Below are 16,537 nucleotides of genomic sequence, written 5' to 3'. Positions count from 1 at the left end.
TTTTTGGGGACAGCCTGCATAATCTTAGTTCCCCAACTGGGGACTGCACCCAGGCCCCCTGCAGTGGAAGCTTGGCATCTTAACCGCTGGACTGCAAGGGAAGTTCTCAAATAATTATTTAGTACAGAGAAAGACTAATGTCCTGGCAAATAAGAAAAAGCAGTACTTTGGGACATCCTTGTAGGTCCCCCCAAGAAACCCCAAAACAACAAAAATACCCCCAGCACCTCAATCAACAACTCTGGCTGGTAACAAGACCTCTCAGATGCCTTTTAGCTGCTACACTGTAACTGCACGGAAAAGACGTGGATGAAGAATTTATCACTTCACTGTTTTTTAAAATGTAGCCTTAGTGCTGGTCTGCATTTCTTTAGCCTGTGTCCTCCACCTCACCTCCTCCTCAGAAAATCTGCTTCTCTCACCCCCAGTCTTGGTTTTTGAGAACGCCCTTCTTAAGGCAGAGGGTCTAACCCGCTTCCCATTCGGCTTACCAGGTCTTCACACTGAGTGGCTTTCAGTCTCTTTGCTATGTCCAGGGCGGTCTCTCCAGCCTGATTAACTGAAACAGGGGGAATACATTTGCACGATTATCTAAGATGCATCTTGAAAAGGCAAAGAACAAGACTAAGTGTACAACGGAATGGGCATGTCTCAGTTTCAGCAGACTGAATGCTCTTATAGTGGTTATTCTTTCTCCTCTTTTAAAAAAATGTATTTTATTTTTTGGCTGCACTGCACAGCATGTGGGATCTTAATTCCCAACCCAGGATGGAAATTTCACCCCCTGCATTGAAGCGTGGAGTCTTAGCCCCTGCCTCTCCAGTGAAGCCCCTCAGTGTGGCTGTGAAGAGACACCCGCCCATACTCACCGACGTCCACGGTGGGCTTGCTCCTGAGCAGCAGCTTCAAACACTCTGGCTTGCTGTACATACTGCAGTAGTGCAGGGCCGTGTTCCCCAGGGCCGTCTGCTTATCCAGGTTCCCACTGAGAAACGACAGCATTCGGGAAAAAATGACTTGCTCCGTAACTTAGAACAGATGAACCACTTTTACCCACGCTAACGACTGAGTCAAATTTGAGACCTACTTCTTAGAGGCAGGGAAGACGATGATGTTTCTAGCATGACACCTGAATTTATAAGCAGTATAATGACAACAATGGCCAGCACTCTTGGAGTGTCTATTGTGTTTAGGACAGACACACTTCTCTTATACATATTAGCTCACTTAATCTTCACAACCACCTTACGGGGTGGGTATATTATCACCTTTATTTTTCAGACGAAAACAGTTACAGAGGATGAAGTCCTCGAGATTACCAAGACACAGATGATGGAGTAGGGATCTGAACACAGGCAGTGTGTCTGGAGCCAATGGTATGAACCACTATGCTGAACCACCTCTACAGAAGAGGCTGGGAGTTACAATCTGCCTTGAAGAACGAAGACTCTGTTCTTTGAATGTGAGTTCAAATCCCCTATTTTGATCACTCCTTTGAATGAGCTCCAATTCTTCTTCCTAATCTGATTATAGAACTACCGAAAAAAGAATTCAACAAGCATACACATCCTGTGCTCAATACTGTTCTTATTATGTCCTAAATTTGAATTAGCAATTGAGTCAGCCACACATACTAAATTTATGAACAATGAAAACTCACAGGTGTTTTACTTGTGCTGTTAAGTCTTCTCTCTTTCAGCCTCCCTTAAGTAGCAGGTTTTGGACACAGAGAAAAGATTTTACAGTTATCTAGGCCAAGGGTTGGCCAACTATAGGCCATGGGCCGTATCTGGCCCTCTGCTTGTTTTTTAAATGAAGTTTTATTAGAACATGGCCATGCTCACTTGTTTATGTACTAATCATGGCAGTTTTCATACTATGATGGCAACACTGAATGGCTGTGACAGACACCTCATGGCCTGCAAAGCCTCTAATAGTATCTGGCTCTTTACAGAAAAAAATTGCCGAGTCCTGATGCAGGCTACGAAGAGGGCTGTTTGTGTCAACTCACAATGCACATTCAGAGAAAACTAAAACTGTACCAGTTTTGTACAAGGAAGTCCACCAAATGGAGAGATGTCTGGTCTGCAGTTCGGACTGCAAGATGAAGAGCTGTCTCCCCAAGCTCCTAAAAGGAAAGAACAAGTATAAATGGGGTGATCAGATGTCCTGGTTTGCCTAGACAGGCTTTGTTTTTGTCCAGTTGCCTCAAAGCAGTTATTAATAGCAGCCCCTTTCACTCTCAAACTGTCCTGATTTAGACATGGTCACTTAATGTGTCACCTCACTCTGTGCTGTTATGACGTCCTCTTTTAAACTGGCTTTCCACATCCCTCCTCATCCTGCTTTTGGGGAGGCTGTTACCTGTCCGGGTTCCAGCAGCGGTTCCATTAGCTCCACCCCCTCTGCATAGACTTGAATTAGTGCAAGTAAATCCCTGGATTTGATGGCCTCAAGCAATTCGTTCAGTTTAGCTGATGAAGATGAACAGGTCTTCCGTGAAAATCTATGATCTACATACTTTGCAGTGATATATTCCTTCCGTACGGTCCTAAAATAGACCAAAACAAAATGAACTGAGATTTTTTTATTTTCCAAGAACTAAGAAAAGATTCAAATTTTTTCTGACAGACAGTTCCGTGAAGAGTTATTTCATTTAAGACACACTTCTCTTCGACATTCCAGCCGACTAGGTTTAAATCAAGCTGACTGCAGCAGAGACAGAATGAAGAACCTGATGGGAAACTGAGGCTCCGCGAGGCTGTCGCTGCAGCGCCTCCCACAGGCCATGCGCGGAGCTCCAGGGGGACAGATGGTGGTTCTTCCTGCTGTGGACAACATGCCCAGAGCCTGGGTGGGCCTGGTGCAGCATTTCTCCTTCTCATTGGCACCCATCCCTCCTCTGCTTCAGTTCAGATGGTTCTGAGCCTGCCTCCCCAGCTGTAGGGGTGAGTCTATGACCTAAGTGCCCAGACAGCCACCTTTGGGGAAAGGCTGACGTTGACACTGGCTCAGAGGAAAGGAGAGACAAGAGTCAGGAGAGTGAGCTAGGGTCCAGGTGATGCTGTCTGACATCTTGGATACAGACGTGCCTGAACTCACCCTTTGAATTTTCTTGTTACATGAGCCCATTAATTAAAACACAATGAATGGATTTGGAGTTCCAATCTTAGTCCTACAGCATACCAGCTACGTAACTTTGGTCAAACTACTTAATCTTCAGTTTTTGTTTATTTCATCTGAAAATGAGGACAGTAACTCACTGGTATATTTTGAATTAAAGAACATACAGTACCTAACAGGTGCTTTCCGCTTCCAAGAGGGCTCTAATTCATGGAGTCTGGCTCCCGAGTCTACGTGAGAGATTCAGAGAATCACGAGCTCTTATAAGGGGAAGGCAGGGCCAATGCTGCCTCTCATGTGAGCAGTAGGAAACAAAAATCCATGCTCTTACAAAATTTATCCTAAAGTAACGCCTTCAAGGTTTGGGTCATGTAAACACTTTAAAAATGCTGGTGTGAGCAAGACTGGGCTGTGTATGAGCTGAGAATTTACTGTTACCACATTCGTGAAGTAATCCCGGACTGTATTTGGTTGTGGTTGTCTTGTAATCAAACTAGCTTCTGAAAGCCCTGTTTCGCAGTGCAATATGAGCTCATTAGTGTGGAAAAAAGACATGCAAGCAGTTTTTGTGGTAGGATGATGGTTGGACACCATTGTTAAACCACACGCCCCCCAGATTAGCTTCGGGTATTATGCATGCCCCCAGCATCCTTGACTTCTCTTCTCTGACACTTAAGCCACAGCTATGAGTAAACAATCTATTGTTTAATTTTCTGGTTAGTACCCAGGTGTCCCGAGGACAGGATTTATACCTAGTTTTGTGCTTTGCCAGATCCCCAGCATCTAACATAATACAAAGCGCAGACTAAATATACAATATGCATTTGTCGAATTCAAAGAAAAGACAACTGCCAAAAGGCCTTCTGGAAGATTGCAGTTCACAATTTCAGACTGAAAAAGCATGTTCATCGAATGAGCACCATAATAATTTTAGTGCTTTGCAAATTTGGTGCCTGAATAACCAACCACCCGAGAAGGGCTGGCAAAACACCGAGGCTGGCGTCTGCTTCTCTGATCACTTGAGTCAGAATTAAATCTCTCTTCTTCCTATTTATCCACAGGATTTAGAATTTTAAAGTTTAAAGTCAACGTAAACCCTTTTGAATAGGTTTAAAGAGTCACATGACTCGACAATAATGTGTTTACTCAGGGGGTCTCATGTCTATGCCCGCCCCAGAGGAAGAACTTTTATTAGTTTCCTGGGTATTTGCCCGTGTTTCTTTAAGCAGATCCAAGTTAAAATAAATGTATATGTTTATGTGTGTTCTTCACTGTTCAAATCACTTTGGTGCCTGAGTCCAGACAGAATAGCAAGAGTTCAAAAGTGAGGGATTAATCAGGAGATGTCCCCAAAATTTGGTTCCTGAGTCTGGAGAGTGATTCTGGGTTGGGGTTTAAGGTGTGCCTATATGCACTTGCTCCCATGCCCTCTACCCTTCCCTGCTCCAAGGGGAGCATGCAGTGATGGCTGCTCTGTACCCTGATGTTTTCACTTGACAGTCATTCTGGAGATCATCCCAGATCAGGACAGGAGAAGCTCCCTTATTCCTTTTTTTTTTGAATTTATTTATTTTTTTTCCCTTATTCCTTTTTATATCTACAAGGGGTTCTGTTGTGTGGCCACACTATGGACTCTGTCTGTTTGTTGTTCAGTCATACCCGACTCTGTGTGACCCCATGGGCTGCAGCATGGCAGGCTTCCCTGGCTGTCACTACTGTGAAGGACACAGGGCATATATTGTGGTTGGAGTCACTAAGTCGTGTCTGACTCTCTGCGATCCAGTGGACTGCAGCACACCAGGCTTCCCTGTCCTTCACTATTTCCCAGAGCTTACTCAAACTCATGTCCATTGAGTCGGTGATGCCACCCAATCATCTCATTCTCTGTTGCCCCCTTCTCCTGCCCTCACTCTTTCCCAGCATCAGGGTCTTTTCCAGTGAGTCAGCTCTTCCCATCAGGTGGTCACAGTACGGGAGCTCCAGCTTCAGCATCAGTCCTTCCAGTGAATATCCAGGGTTGATTTCCTTTAGGATGGACTGGTTTGATCTTCCTGCAGTCCAAGGGATTCTTAGATAGACATCTGCTTTGCTCCTATTCTTTTTCTAATACAGAACAGGAACAGCTTCCCAGAAGGGCAGCTGCTGAGTCAGGGTAAATAAATCTATAATTATGATAAACATGTCTAATTTCCCCTTGTGGCTGGTGTTCCGTTTGTACTCCCACCAACAACACAGGAGCAGAGATGCCTGTATTCCCACAGTCTGGCTCAGCAGGCTGTTAAGCACCTGGATTGTTGCCAATCTGATAGGAATCTCGCATTGCTTTGGTATGTCTCTTATTTACCACAACATGTGATGATTAAGCATTAATTGTCCTTATGAAGATTTATCCTCCACAGAGCAGCCACAATTACTTAGGGAAAGGTGATGGCAAAAATAGTTGGCGCATTCCAGAAATGGTCTTCCCAGGTGGCTCAGTGGTAAAGAACCCGCCTGCCAATGCAGGAGACGTGGGTTCAATCCTGCGTTGGGAAGATTCCCCTGGAGGAGGAAATGGCAACCCTCTCCAGTAGTCTTGCCTGGAGAATCCCATGGACAGAGGAGCCTGGCGGGCTATAGTCCATGGGGTTGCAAAGAGTCGGACACAATTGAAGCAATTGAACAATAATTTCAGAAATACTTTGCTCTGCTTTTTCCTCATAATGAGGTTTCCTACGGTGGGGAAGAATGCCATAGCCACGAAGAAGTTTGGGGAAGGGTAGAAGAACAATTATAGAACAGTAAAGAATTCAGTATATTAGAAATACTTACATATCACTTGTAGGGGTGGGTTTTGGTGAGGGACTGGGTAAATTTGCTTCCATAATATCATTAAAACTATTGTTTCCTACATTCTTGGCCAGCTGTAACATAAACAAAACACAGCAGAACGAATGCATTACTACTAGTTTAGGAGATTACTATTACTTGCTTTTGAGATTTCTGAATGTATTATTTTCCCTCAATTGATTCAGAATACAGACCATTCTTCCATCTGGTCAAGAGATAATTTCCTGAGCATATACTACGTGCCGGACAGTGAGCTTCTGAGAGGAGTTCTGGAACAGAGATGAGTAAACAGTGCTCCCCGTCATGGGAGATAACGGACTGGTGGAACCACGGATAAGAAAACCAATGATTTTCACAAACCCGATGTGATAAATGTTCGACTAGAATAGGATGTGGTCCTACACACACACACACACAGTCTGAGATTAAACAGCAGGTTCCAGATATGAATCTCATATGAATGAGGTTAAATACTACTGCTTAAAGCAAAAACTTTTCAATTACCATCATGACTCATTTTTAGATAAAGCAGATTTACTCTTATTAGCCAGAGAAGAGTGTAGGATTCCTTTATATTTGGGGTACAAATTAAGATGCTACAGGTAATTAATGAAGAGGCCTCAGGAAAAATTTTGCTTCTAGGTTCAAGACCATTCCAAGAAAATTTGTCCTGAGGGTCTTCTGGTCACTAATCGATAATTTAGGGATCAATGCAAAGAAACATTCACACAGTCAGTCTCTCGGGCTTCCCTGGTGGTTCAGATGGCAGAGTCTGCCTGCAACGCAAGAGACCCAGGTTTGATCCCTGAGCCAGGAAGATCCCCTGGAGACGGGAATGCCTACCACTCCAGTATTCCTGCCTGGAGAATTCCCATGGACAGAGGAGTCTGATAGGCTACAGTCCATGGGGTCACAAAGAGGTGGACATGACTGAGCAACTAACACTTTGACTTTTCACGACCCTTCCAAGAAAATGTGTTTTTCAGGACAAATTTGGTCATTTGGTCACTCGGATAACCTGGGGATCGATGCGAAGAAACATCCACGTGATCAGGTCTCTGGGGTTTACCGTATTTAAGTGTTTAGGATTTGGACTCATCCTATTTCAAACTGTCAAACTGGGTTTCATTTACCCAAGTCAAGGAGAGGGACTGACACCACCTTCATATTAAAGAATGTTGCAGGTATTAGGTCTGAGTCTCTTCTCTAAAATGATGAAGTGAATAGGGAGCCGTGAATAAGTACCATATTTTCTAAATCAAGGGGCTCATGCAACACAAGACAGACCATCGCTGCTTAATGAATGCTTAGACTTCAGATTTTCTGGGCCCCAGGCTCCCTCAGGTTCTGCTCAGGAGTCTCTCCTGTCCGAGGAGAAGAGGCCCTGTTTTGCTTCAAACCCTCGCAACCTTAGTATAAAGATTTTCCCATAGGCACCAGGTTCCAATTAGGCAAGACGGGGCTGATGACCATAAGGCATTATAGGAGACGCTGAATGCGCCTCCCCCTATTATTTGGTGAACTGTGGGACCAATTTAACTTGGACCTGATGAGGGTGTCCTTTATGTACCACAAAGCTGAGCACCACAACTGCACACAATTTTTTTCTGACTACCTGAAGAAGTTATGGGTTAAGGAGTGGTTGGTTTATGACAGTGGCTAATAGGCCACTCCTAACTCATGTGTACTTTTACAAACAGAAAAAAGAGAAAAACTCTTTAGGCATTATTTTTGAAAAATGTAAGACACTAGAGAAACTGAACACATGAGTTTGACATCTAACTCCGTTTACTGTTATGATAGTGCATCATATAAATACTAATTCTAAAAGAAAAAAAAAAGCAACTTTGAAACAGGCTATCCCGGAAGAAAAGAGCTGGTTTTTGTCAAGCTAATTATAGAAATGCATGATTCACCAGTTCTTCAGGAAACAGAAACAGTCAATGTTACATACCTCAAAATTTACATTTTAAATATCTATGCAAAAGAAAAAAAAAAGTCTATGCAAACTCACTGAACTCAGGAATTAGAATTCTTTGTACTCAGCAGAAACCAAAACACCCCAAAGCAATATATTAAATGTATTCATGACGGGTCGCTACTTACCAAGAGTTCAGAAGTTCCTAATTTGTCTAGTTCCAAAGACTGGATGCGAGAAATATGAACCCCCATTTCTCTATGGATGCCGGAACATTCTATACAGGTCAAGATACCCAAGTTGGTGGACAGCCAGGTGGGTTCTGTGGAAGGGATTTTGAAGACATGACATCTAATTTTAGTATGCTAGTTACAGAGGAAGCTACAACAGTAGTAAAGTTTTTTAAATTTATAAGGGAAAGATTTAGATGGAAGGTAGCAGCTATTTTTAAAACTAACAGCTTGTCAGAGAGCAAATTTTTCTTAAGACAAATTTGAAAAATATCTCTTCAATACTGAGCTGAAAACAAAATTCAGTGCTTTGTTTTTGTGAAAATGTGAGGCCTATGAAACACCCTGATAAAGGACTTCTCAGTACAGCTCACAAGGGACTGGGTTCTACGGCCATCGTTAACCTTTACACTTGGTTAACTCGCCTTGACCTGTTATCCTGGGTATGGCTTCTTTGCAAGCATCTCTTGGTATAAGACAGCTTCTCCTAAAACCCCCAAGTACCCTAGAACAGTGGAGCGAATATTTCTGTGACCCAAATCTTCAGGGTTCTCTGTTTGTGGCAGCTTCTATTTACTGCTCCTCTGCCATCCTGACACTGTGTGAGGCAGTGTCACACACGTGCACTCAAGTAGAAAACCTGAGGCCTGCCTCTGAGGGGCTTACGGCCTGTTGTATAGAAGAGCCCATTTGCACTAGTAAAACGATTTAAAAAGTCTGCCGTAATGCTTAAGAATGGGTTTGCAGGCTGATGTTCTGAGCCCTACCAGATGCGTGACTTCAGGCGAGTCACTCAAGTTCTCCAGTCCCTCAGTTTTGTCATCTGTGAAATGGGGATAACATCAGTTATCCTGCTCAGAGACCTCTTGTGAGGACTGAATAAGAAAAGACCAGCAAAACAACTGCCACAACCCTTACTATAATGTAAGCGCTGGATAAATGTTAGCTAATGTCATTATGCTTTCCAGGTGTTGCTAGTGGTAAAGAACCCACCTACCAATGCAGGAGATATAAGAGATGTCAGTTTGATCCCTGGGTCAGGAAGATCCCTAGAGGAGGACATGGCAACCCACTCCAGTATTCTTGCCTGGAGAATCCCATGGACAAGGAGCCTGGTGGGCTACAGTTCACAGGGTCGCAAAGAGTTGAACACGACTGAGCGACTAAGCACGCACGCAGGGTCAATATGGAAACAACACAGACGCCATCTGAGCACACAAATCTGGAGGAAGGTGACACCCGTGTGATAGAAGGCTGGGGAGGTTTTACGGAACAGAAAGGAAGAAAGAAAGGCATCGTGTTTCAGCCAATTTCAGAGACACCATTCCATTGCATCCTCATAACAGCTAAAGTTTGTCATCCTACTTTTCAGACGAGGAAACTGCAGATCAGACTAGTTGGGGACCTGGCAGAAGGTGGTCTAGACTCTGAGGAGCGGGCTGGTGATTAGAACCCAGGGTGACGGACTCCACGTCCAGTGGTCTCCCCTTTCTGTCCGTAATGCTTATCCAACTGGACCTTCCAGGACAGGGGGCATTTTGGCAGGTGCTATTTAAGGAGAACAGGGTGGTGCTGGTGGGGGGAATGTCCCAGATGGAGCAAACAGCATGGGTGACCGCACTCGGAGGTGGGAACCACTTGAGTTGGGAATATGTGCTGGGCATGTATCTGTCCGTAAAGAGACAAGGCGTTCAAACGGCTCGCTCACTTACACCCCGAGCAAGAATACCTGAAGAGCCGCAGTCGCAGCAGACGTCGTTGCCTGGGAGCCGCTGCACATCCTCGATGATGGCTTTTGTCAGGTCCTCCAGGCTGTTCTCCCCTGTGCTCTGCTCCCCCCGGAAGGCCATGGTGAGCGCCTCCTCTTTGCTGTTCGTCAGCACCGAGATCCACCTGCCGTCAGAAACAGGAGGAAGGAGACGTAAGCGCCTGGCTGGCCACTGCATTCTCCTTCCCCTGCGAAAAAAACTTGTATTTTCATCTAGAACTTGTAAAAGATAGCCCCTCGAACAGTAACAGAAGGGAAAATGAAAGAAATTAACCTCGAAAAAAAAGTCAGAGATTGGAAAACAACACACAGGAGAAGAGGGCGTAAGGCAAGATGAGATGGTGAACATCAGTGACCAGGGGCTTGTGTGACACGTGTGTGTGTGCTCAGTCAGGTCTGGCTCTCTGAGACCCCGTGGACGGTAGCCCACCAGGCTCCTCTGTCCATGGGATTTCCCAGGCAAGAATACTGGAGTGGGTTGTCATTTCCTTCTCCAGGGGATCTTCCTGACGCATCTCTTGTACTTCCTGTGTTGGCAGGCAGATTCTTTACCACTACCACCACCTGAGAAGCCCAGGAGATACCTCTATTTACCTGCAGCCAGAATAAAGGGAGGAAGAGGACTCAGCGTGGGATCAACCCAGTGAAAGGATGAGAAAGAACAGGTGAGAAAGTAACAGGAGGCAGGAAAGAGGGCTTAGCAAAAGGCATTGTTTTTTGGAAGCCCGTATCAGCGGGGGCACTTAAAAGTGAAAATGAAGGGATAGTTCATTTTCCATGAAAATTTATGCTTACAAAAAAGGTACATTAACATGGAAACATGCTGATGTTTGTTATATGAAATGAAAAGTGCAAGCTATTAAAATATACATACAGCACAACCATAATATGGACCCAACAAAATAACTCTTTGCTACCAGTCTATGCATAAAACAGCCTAAATACACAACAACAGAGGTTGATTAGCAGAGTATGAAATAACCACAAAGTGGACTAGTTACTCAAGTACTGAAATTTAAGTTTCCAACTAATTTTTGGATGACACTGGGGAAATGCTTGCAATATAATGCTTTGTGAAATAAACAGGAAAAAAAAAACTTATATAATCTCAAATTTAAATGTATTCATGAATTATATATTTTGTGGGGAAAAGGCAAGAAAAAAATTCACCAAAATGTTAATACTGGATGCCTCTTGAGTGATTTTCTGTAGGAAAAAAACAGATGGAATGCCTTCACTCTGTACTTTTCAGTGATTGTCCAAATCTATAATGAGTTGTATTTCTTTCAGGAATGAGAGGGGAAAAAGCCAATTTAAATTTTTTTGGGGGGGAAGAAAATGAAAACCATTTCTAAACTACAGTCACTTCTCACCTATTGCACAGACAGCTAATAACCACTCTCGATAAAGAATACAGAGATCCAGAACTATGTCTTGAAGGATGTGTGCACCTGAAACAAAGCCTGTCTACAAGAGGTTTGGAATAAGTAACAGAGCAGTGAGAATTAAAAACCAAAGCAACTGGTGTAGGTGAACTGCAAGTTACAACTTTGACTCTAGGTGGTGCTCACCCTCAACCATGTCCTGAGAAACAGGATTGTGTAGCTCAGCTTTTCCTCTGTGATGCAGAAAACCCAACTGTTCAGACAAAACCAATAGTCCAGGGATGGGGTAGGCAATTACTACCTTGTAAGTTAAAAAATACTTTTTCTATCATGTAGAAAGTGAGAAACTAGAAATTATTCTGTTAAAAACAATGTAAGGATCTAGGTTCCATAGGGCAGGTCACTGTGCATTTTATTAGCAGTAGTGTTGATAATGCCAGAGTTTTCACTTGACTGCAGTCTCTGTATTACTTTCCTTAGGCATTTTGATATTTTGGCTATCTGATATTACCAGTATCTACTATGTGCCAAGTACTTATAATTTTTGAAATATAATCCTCCAAATAAGCCTCTGAGTTAGGGTTGACAATGCTTTAAAGAGACAGAGGACCCTAGAGAGATTCAGTGACTTGCCCGGAGCCCTACAGTGGGACTGACGTCAGACTGGGATGAGAAAGCAGCTCTGTTGACCCCCTTTTTTCAGAGTTCCTCTTGTTATGCCACATTTGCCTCTTTACTTGAGAACTCAGGACAAATTAAAGAAATAAAAAAGTTTGTCATGATGATCCAAAAATATACACTTAACGGACAATTCATTTTCTGGAAGAATAATGCAAATGTGGTAGAATAGCTACATTTCAAAAGGGTTGAGAACCAAAGCAACTATTTCTGAAAATTCTTTAAAAACCTTTAAAATTGTTTTAAAGTAACATAAAAAAAGTATTAAGAAATAAAATGGTGCATAATTGTGTTTTAATACTTTAAAAGCCACTTTGAGTTTATAGGAGTAAAGAAAAATTGGCACTGTATGAGAGGCTTTAGGAAAATGGCAACCCAGTGTCCTTGCCTGGGAAATCCCACGGACAGAGGAGCCTGGTGGGCTACAGTTCATGGGGTCGCAATGCGTCGGACACGACTTAGTGACCAAACCACCACCACCATCGCACGTTTCATCTCAAGTCTCAAAATTCTGCAAGCAAGACCTATAACCCTCTCACAGACAAGGCTGAGGTGGGATGACCTTACCAAGGTCCAAAAGCCACTGACAGGCAGATTGTGGACTACAAGTCAAGTCTGCCTGACCTCCAACATTCAGCTGCTCTTCAGCTGTGCCTGCCTCCTTCCTTAGTGGGCCGAAAAAGGATTTCTCTGTTCAATTCACTGGACGCTTTCACATGAGACAACAGCTCAATGAGGCAGTGGAACTTACTCTGTGTGACTTGGAGAAAAATGAACATCTCTCCTTGAAGGATGCCAGAATCTCCTCCATCAAAATCAAGTCTCCCATCACCACCGCCGGCACCCAGAGAGAATCCCAAAGGGAGCCCCTCCCCCAAACATGAATTACTCCAGTGCTGAGTAAAGGCCTCCCAAGTGCAGATGGTGGGATTAGAAATGAAGAAGGCGCAGTCCTTGTCCTCAGAAGCTCCAGGTCTCCAGAGGGCTGGGACTGAACCAAGGGACCCAGAGGGGTGTGAAGAGGTCTTTGAGGAGGGAGCAAAACCCCTTGGGTGGCGAGGCTTGAGCAGAACCTTGAAGGGGGCACCTGAGTTGACTGAGCATCCCAGACTAAAAGAAGAGACCCATGGGAAAGCCCAGGGCTGACAGCTAAGCAGGGGAAACCCTCCAGGACTGGTTCTTAGTAATAAAAAGAAAACTTTTAAGTATACTATACAGGAGAGAGAGGTGCTTTTTTCAGTTTAAGGCATTGTGCCGTAATTTCAAAACTACTTACGCTACGTAATCCTGCTCATCCTCTGCCTGAAAGTGATATGTCCTGTTATCTGAAATACAAAAAAGAGAAAAAAAAAGAAAAATCTTAGAAAGCAGAATGCTTCAGGTATTAATACAGATTTTAAAAGTTCCTGGGGAGAACACATTAAAAGTAGGATTCTGATATTATTTTTGCACCCTCTTCTTTTAGCAGTTACATAATTCGCTTTGTCAATACTGCTTTTCTGAAGAGAAACAGGAATACAACAAGATAACTGCAAATACCACGCCAATGCCTAAGCATTTCTTTTGAAAAACAAGTGGGAAGGGGGACGGGTCCTACCTGGTCAAGTAGATCCTTTTTTTTTTTTTGGCCGTGCCACCCAGCGTGTGGGATCTTAGTTCCCCTACCTGGGATCAAACCCGCAACCCCTGCATTGGACGTGTGGAGTCTTAACCACTGGACTTCTGGGGAAGTCCCTCAAGTAGACCTTAGTGAGAAATCGGAGAGTGCTAGCTGCCATAGTATTAATATTTCACTTTCCTTTTCCAATTTGCCTTTCACTGTCCTACCCGAGGTTGCTCTCTGGCTAAATCAGGCTTCATGAAGGGAGGGTTCAAGCCCTGCTGGAGGGTCATCCTCCAAGGTGTGACCCACATAAGGAGCGGGGAGGCTGGACCTGGGCAGGTGTGCATGAAGGAAACTCTTCCTTAGAATGTGGGATTTACTTGGATGCTTCCAGACACTGAGGTCCAATTACCACTGTCTTACACGCCTCACTTTCTAGACAGTCACTCACTCCGCAACTGCTCCAGGCCAGGCGCGCCGCGCCCCCCACCCCCTGCGAGAAGAGGTGATGCGTGTGCCCGAGGACACGACACAGGTGCTGGGACCCAAGCGCCCCGGCTGAACCCCTGCTTTACTGCTGAGACTGTATGTTAAGTCACTGGATCTTCCTGAGTCTCAGTTTTTTCTTCTGTGAAATAGGAAAATGACAAGGCTTTTGGGAGGGTTACCCATAATGGACATAAAGCACCCGGCACATACTGTGGTTGGAGTCACTAAGCCGTGTCTGACTCTGCGACCCCGTGGGCTGCAGCACGCCAGGCTTCCCTGTCCTTCACTGTTTCCCGGAGCTTACTCAAACTCATGTCCATTGAGTCGGTGACACCATCCAACCATCTCATTCTCTGTTGCCCCTTCTCCTGCCCTCAGTCTTTCCCAGCATCAGGGTCTTTTCCAGTGAGTCAGCTCTTGGCATCAGGTGGCCAAAGTACTGGAGTACCAATGGGACCCATGAAAGAGGAAAACAATCTCCCCTCACTCTTAAGACTATGAGGACACAGATTATCAGCTGAAGGGGAGTTTGGGCCAAAAGCACGCTCTGATCCATGGAGGACAGTGACAGAGCGCAGTGTCATTGATTTAGGACGTCAGAAGGCAGGTCTTGGAAGCAGGGAAATGACTTTTCCTTTCAGAACTTGATTCTGCAGGGGTAAACTCTGGAGCTGGGCAGAGACAGTGGCATACCTCACTGTCAAGTCCATGTCCGTGCTTCTGTTTTTTTTTTTAATTTTATTTTTTGGTGGCGCTTCACAGCATGTGTGATCTTAGTTCCCCAACTAGGGATTGAACCTGCACCCCTGTAATTTGGAAGTATAGAATCTTAACCACTGAACCACCAGGGAAGTCCCCTGTCTGTGCTTTTTAACCACAGGTACACATCAGAGTCATCCAGGGACTTCTTAAAAGATACCTATGTTTGGGCATCACATCAAAGATTGATTCAGCAGACATGGGAGAGAAATGGGAATGTGCTCAGGGAAATCCCTCCCAGGAGATAAAGCTCGTGGTCAAGAACTGGCCTGGTTTACTGTACAAATCTAGACTCTCCTCCACTGCGGATCGCTTGTGCCTTCCTACCGCAGGTGAGTTCTGTGTAGAGAGACCCAGGCTCCTCCCACAGTGGTATGTGCAGTATACACCTCCTCTCCAGGAGCCCTGCCTGGGAAACACGTGGCTTCCGACCCAAAGAACGGGAACGGGCAGGCGGCAGGATCCACAGCAACCAACTCGGGAGAAAAAGGACTCACGTGATATCAGGTCAAAAGACTTCTTGTCCTCGGCATTTGGTTTCACCTGGCAGGTGAGAAGGTTCAGCTTGGCTGGTTGCCTGTTGGACTGGACATGACAGAAAACAGGGGAGTTAAATGCAACACTGACTGCCGCCCCCACCGGCCCAGCCCCGTGGGCCAGGAGGGTGGGTTCACCATATATTCCGTAAGGTCTAATTCACCCTACTGGAATACTTAATCTCATTAAACAAGAGGAAAAAAAAAAAAGTGAGGTGGCCTACTCAGTGTCTTTTAACTGCGCATAAGTGTCCCAGTGGTTAATGAGGATGGAACCAAGATAATTCATCTCACTTTCAATGACCAGTGGGTATGACCCACGGGACTATGACTTTTTGGAATCCACACATACACAAGTGCAAAGAGTTGACACTTTAATCACTTCCTGTGAAACACAGCTGAGTGTAGTTTCTTTATCCACTCAAAACGACCCCAGTAATCAGTCACTGCAAATCCCATGTCCCAGGTAGCCACAAATTTTAGTTGCCACACAAAATTCACATTACTTCTCCCCAAAAGTACAAGGACAGTTACCACCCGTGAGACATTGCTTAACCAACCCCAAAATCTGGAAAGAGGAAAATATAATGAAGATTCCCTAGCACTTCCCAGTCTCTTGATTACACATATATTAATAATTCACACAGACTGTAGCGTCTAGACAGTCATGCTAATGTAGGCTTTGCCTTAAAGGAGTCTCGCCACATTATGACTCTGCTCAAAGCTCCTTCTGGCCCTCCTGCCCGCGTCTGTCCTTGGCCACATGCTGGTCAATGCTGAATGCCAGTTTCTGGAAGGAGCTGACCAAGGGGTGAAGGGCCTGAGTGCCCGGGCTGGGCTGTGCTTCAAGAGAAGCCTGCAAAAGTCAGGCTTGCAAACCCACCCCAGCTGACAGTCATCATGCTGACAACCTCCATGCCAGGAGCACGACCACCCAACCAACTTGAGTCTTTAGGGAAAACCGAGGGGGAGGAAGTAGAAAGGGGGTCCCTCGGTGGCATATTACGAGCAAAAATACTTCAGACGCACACTGTGCCTCTCATTCTCAATAATGGCCACCGGACACTTAATTTCCGTTTCAACAGCTTCTGAGATCTTCCTCTGGGGTTTCAAGGATATTAGACACAGAAAGGATATTAGATACCCTTTGTCCTGAGTTTATCTGTTCCAAAGCAAGCTCTCTCTGGGGAGGAAGTGAGAAAGACAACCCAGGGATTTC

General features: G+C 44.8%; 1 protein-coding gene across 4 annotated transcripts in view; it reads right to left on the bottom strand.

Annotated features, from left to right (window-relative positions):
• Positions 1 to 16,537, bottom strand: part of ASAP1 (ArfGAP with SH3 domain, ankyrin repeat and PH domain 1) — a 328,727-nt gene that overhangs the window by 34,894 nt on the left and 277,296 nt on the right. For all 4 annotated transcript variants that reach the window (XM_061123183.1, XM_061123185.1, XM_061123186.1 and 1 more), the window contains 9 exons: positions 15,280 to 15,367; positions 13,208 to 13,256; positions 9,830 to 9,993; positions 8,059 to 8,192; positions 5,935 to 6,026; positions 2,365 to 2,551; positions 2,043 to 2,128; positions 870 to 985; positions 492 to 559 (listed from right to left, as the gene is read on the bottom strand). In XM_061123183.1, coding sequence (XP_060979166.1) covers positions 492 to 559; positions 870 to 985; positions 2,043 to 2,128; positions 2,365 to 2,551; positions 5,935 to 6,026; positions 8,059 to 8,192; positions 9,830 to 9,993; positions 13,208 to 13,256; positions 15,280 to 15,367 — 984 coding nt within the window. The remainder of the gene's footprint in view (positions 1 to 491; positions 560 to 869; positions 986 to 2,042; positions 2,129 to 2,364; positions 2,552 to 5,934; positions 6,027 to 8,058; positions 8,193 to 9,829; positions 9,994 to 13,207; positions 13,257 to 15,279; positions 15,368 to 16,537) is intronic.

Source organism: Dama dama, chromosome 21 (genome assembly GCF_033118175.1).
Source record: "Dama dama isolate Ldn47 chromosome 21, ASM3311817v1, whole genome shotgun sequence".
Taxonomy (NCBI): Eukaryota; Metazoa; Chordata; class Mammalia; order Artiodactyla; family Cervidae; genus Dama; species Dama dama.
The sequence above is the reverse complement of the archived record's forward strand: the minus strand, read 5'-3'. Positions and strand labels throughout refer to the sequence as shown.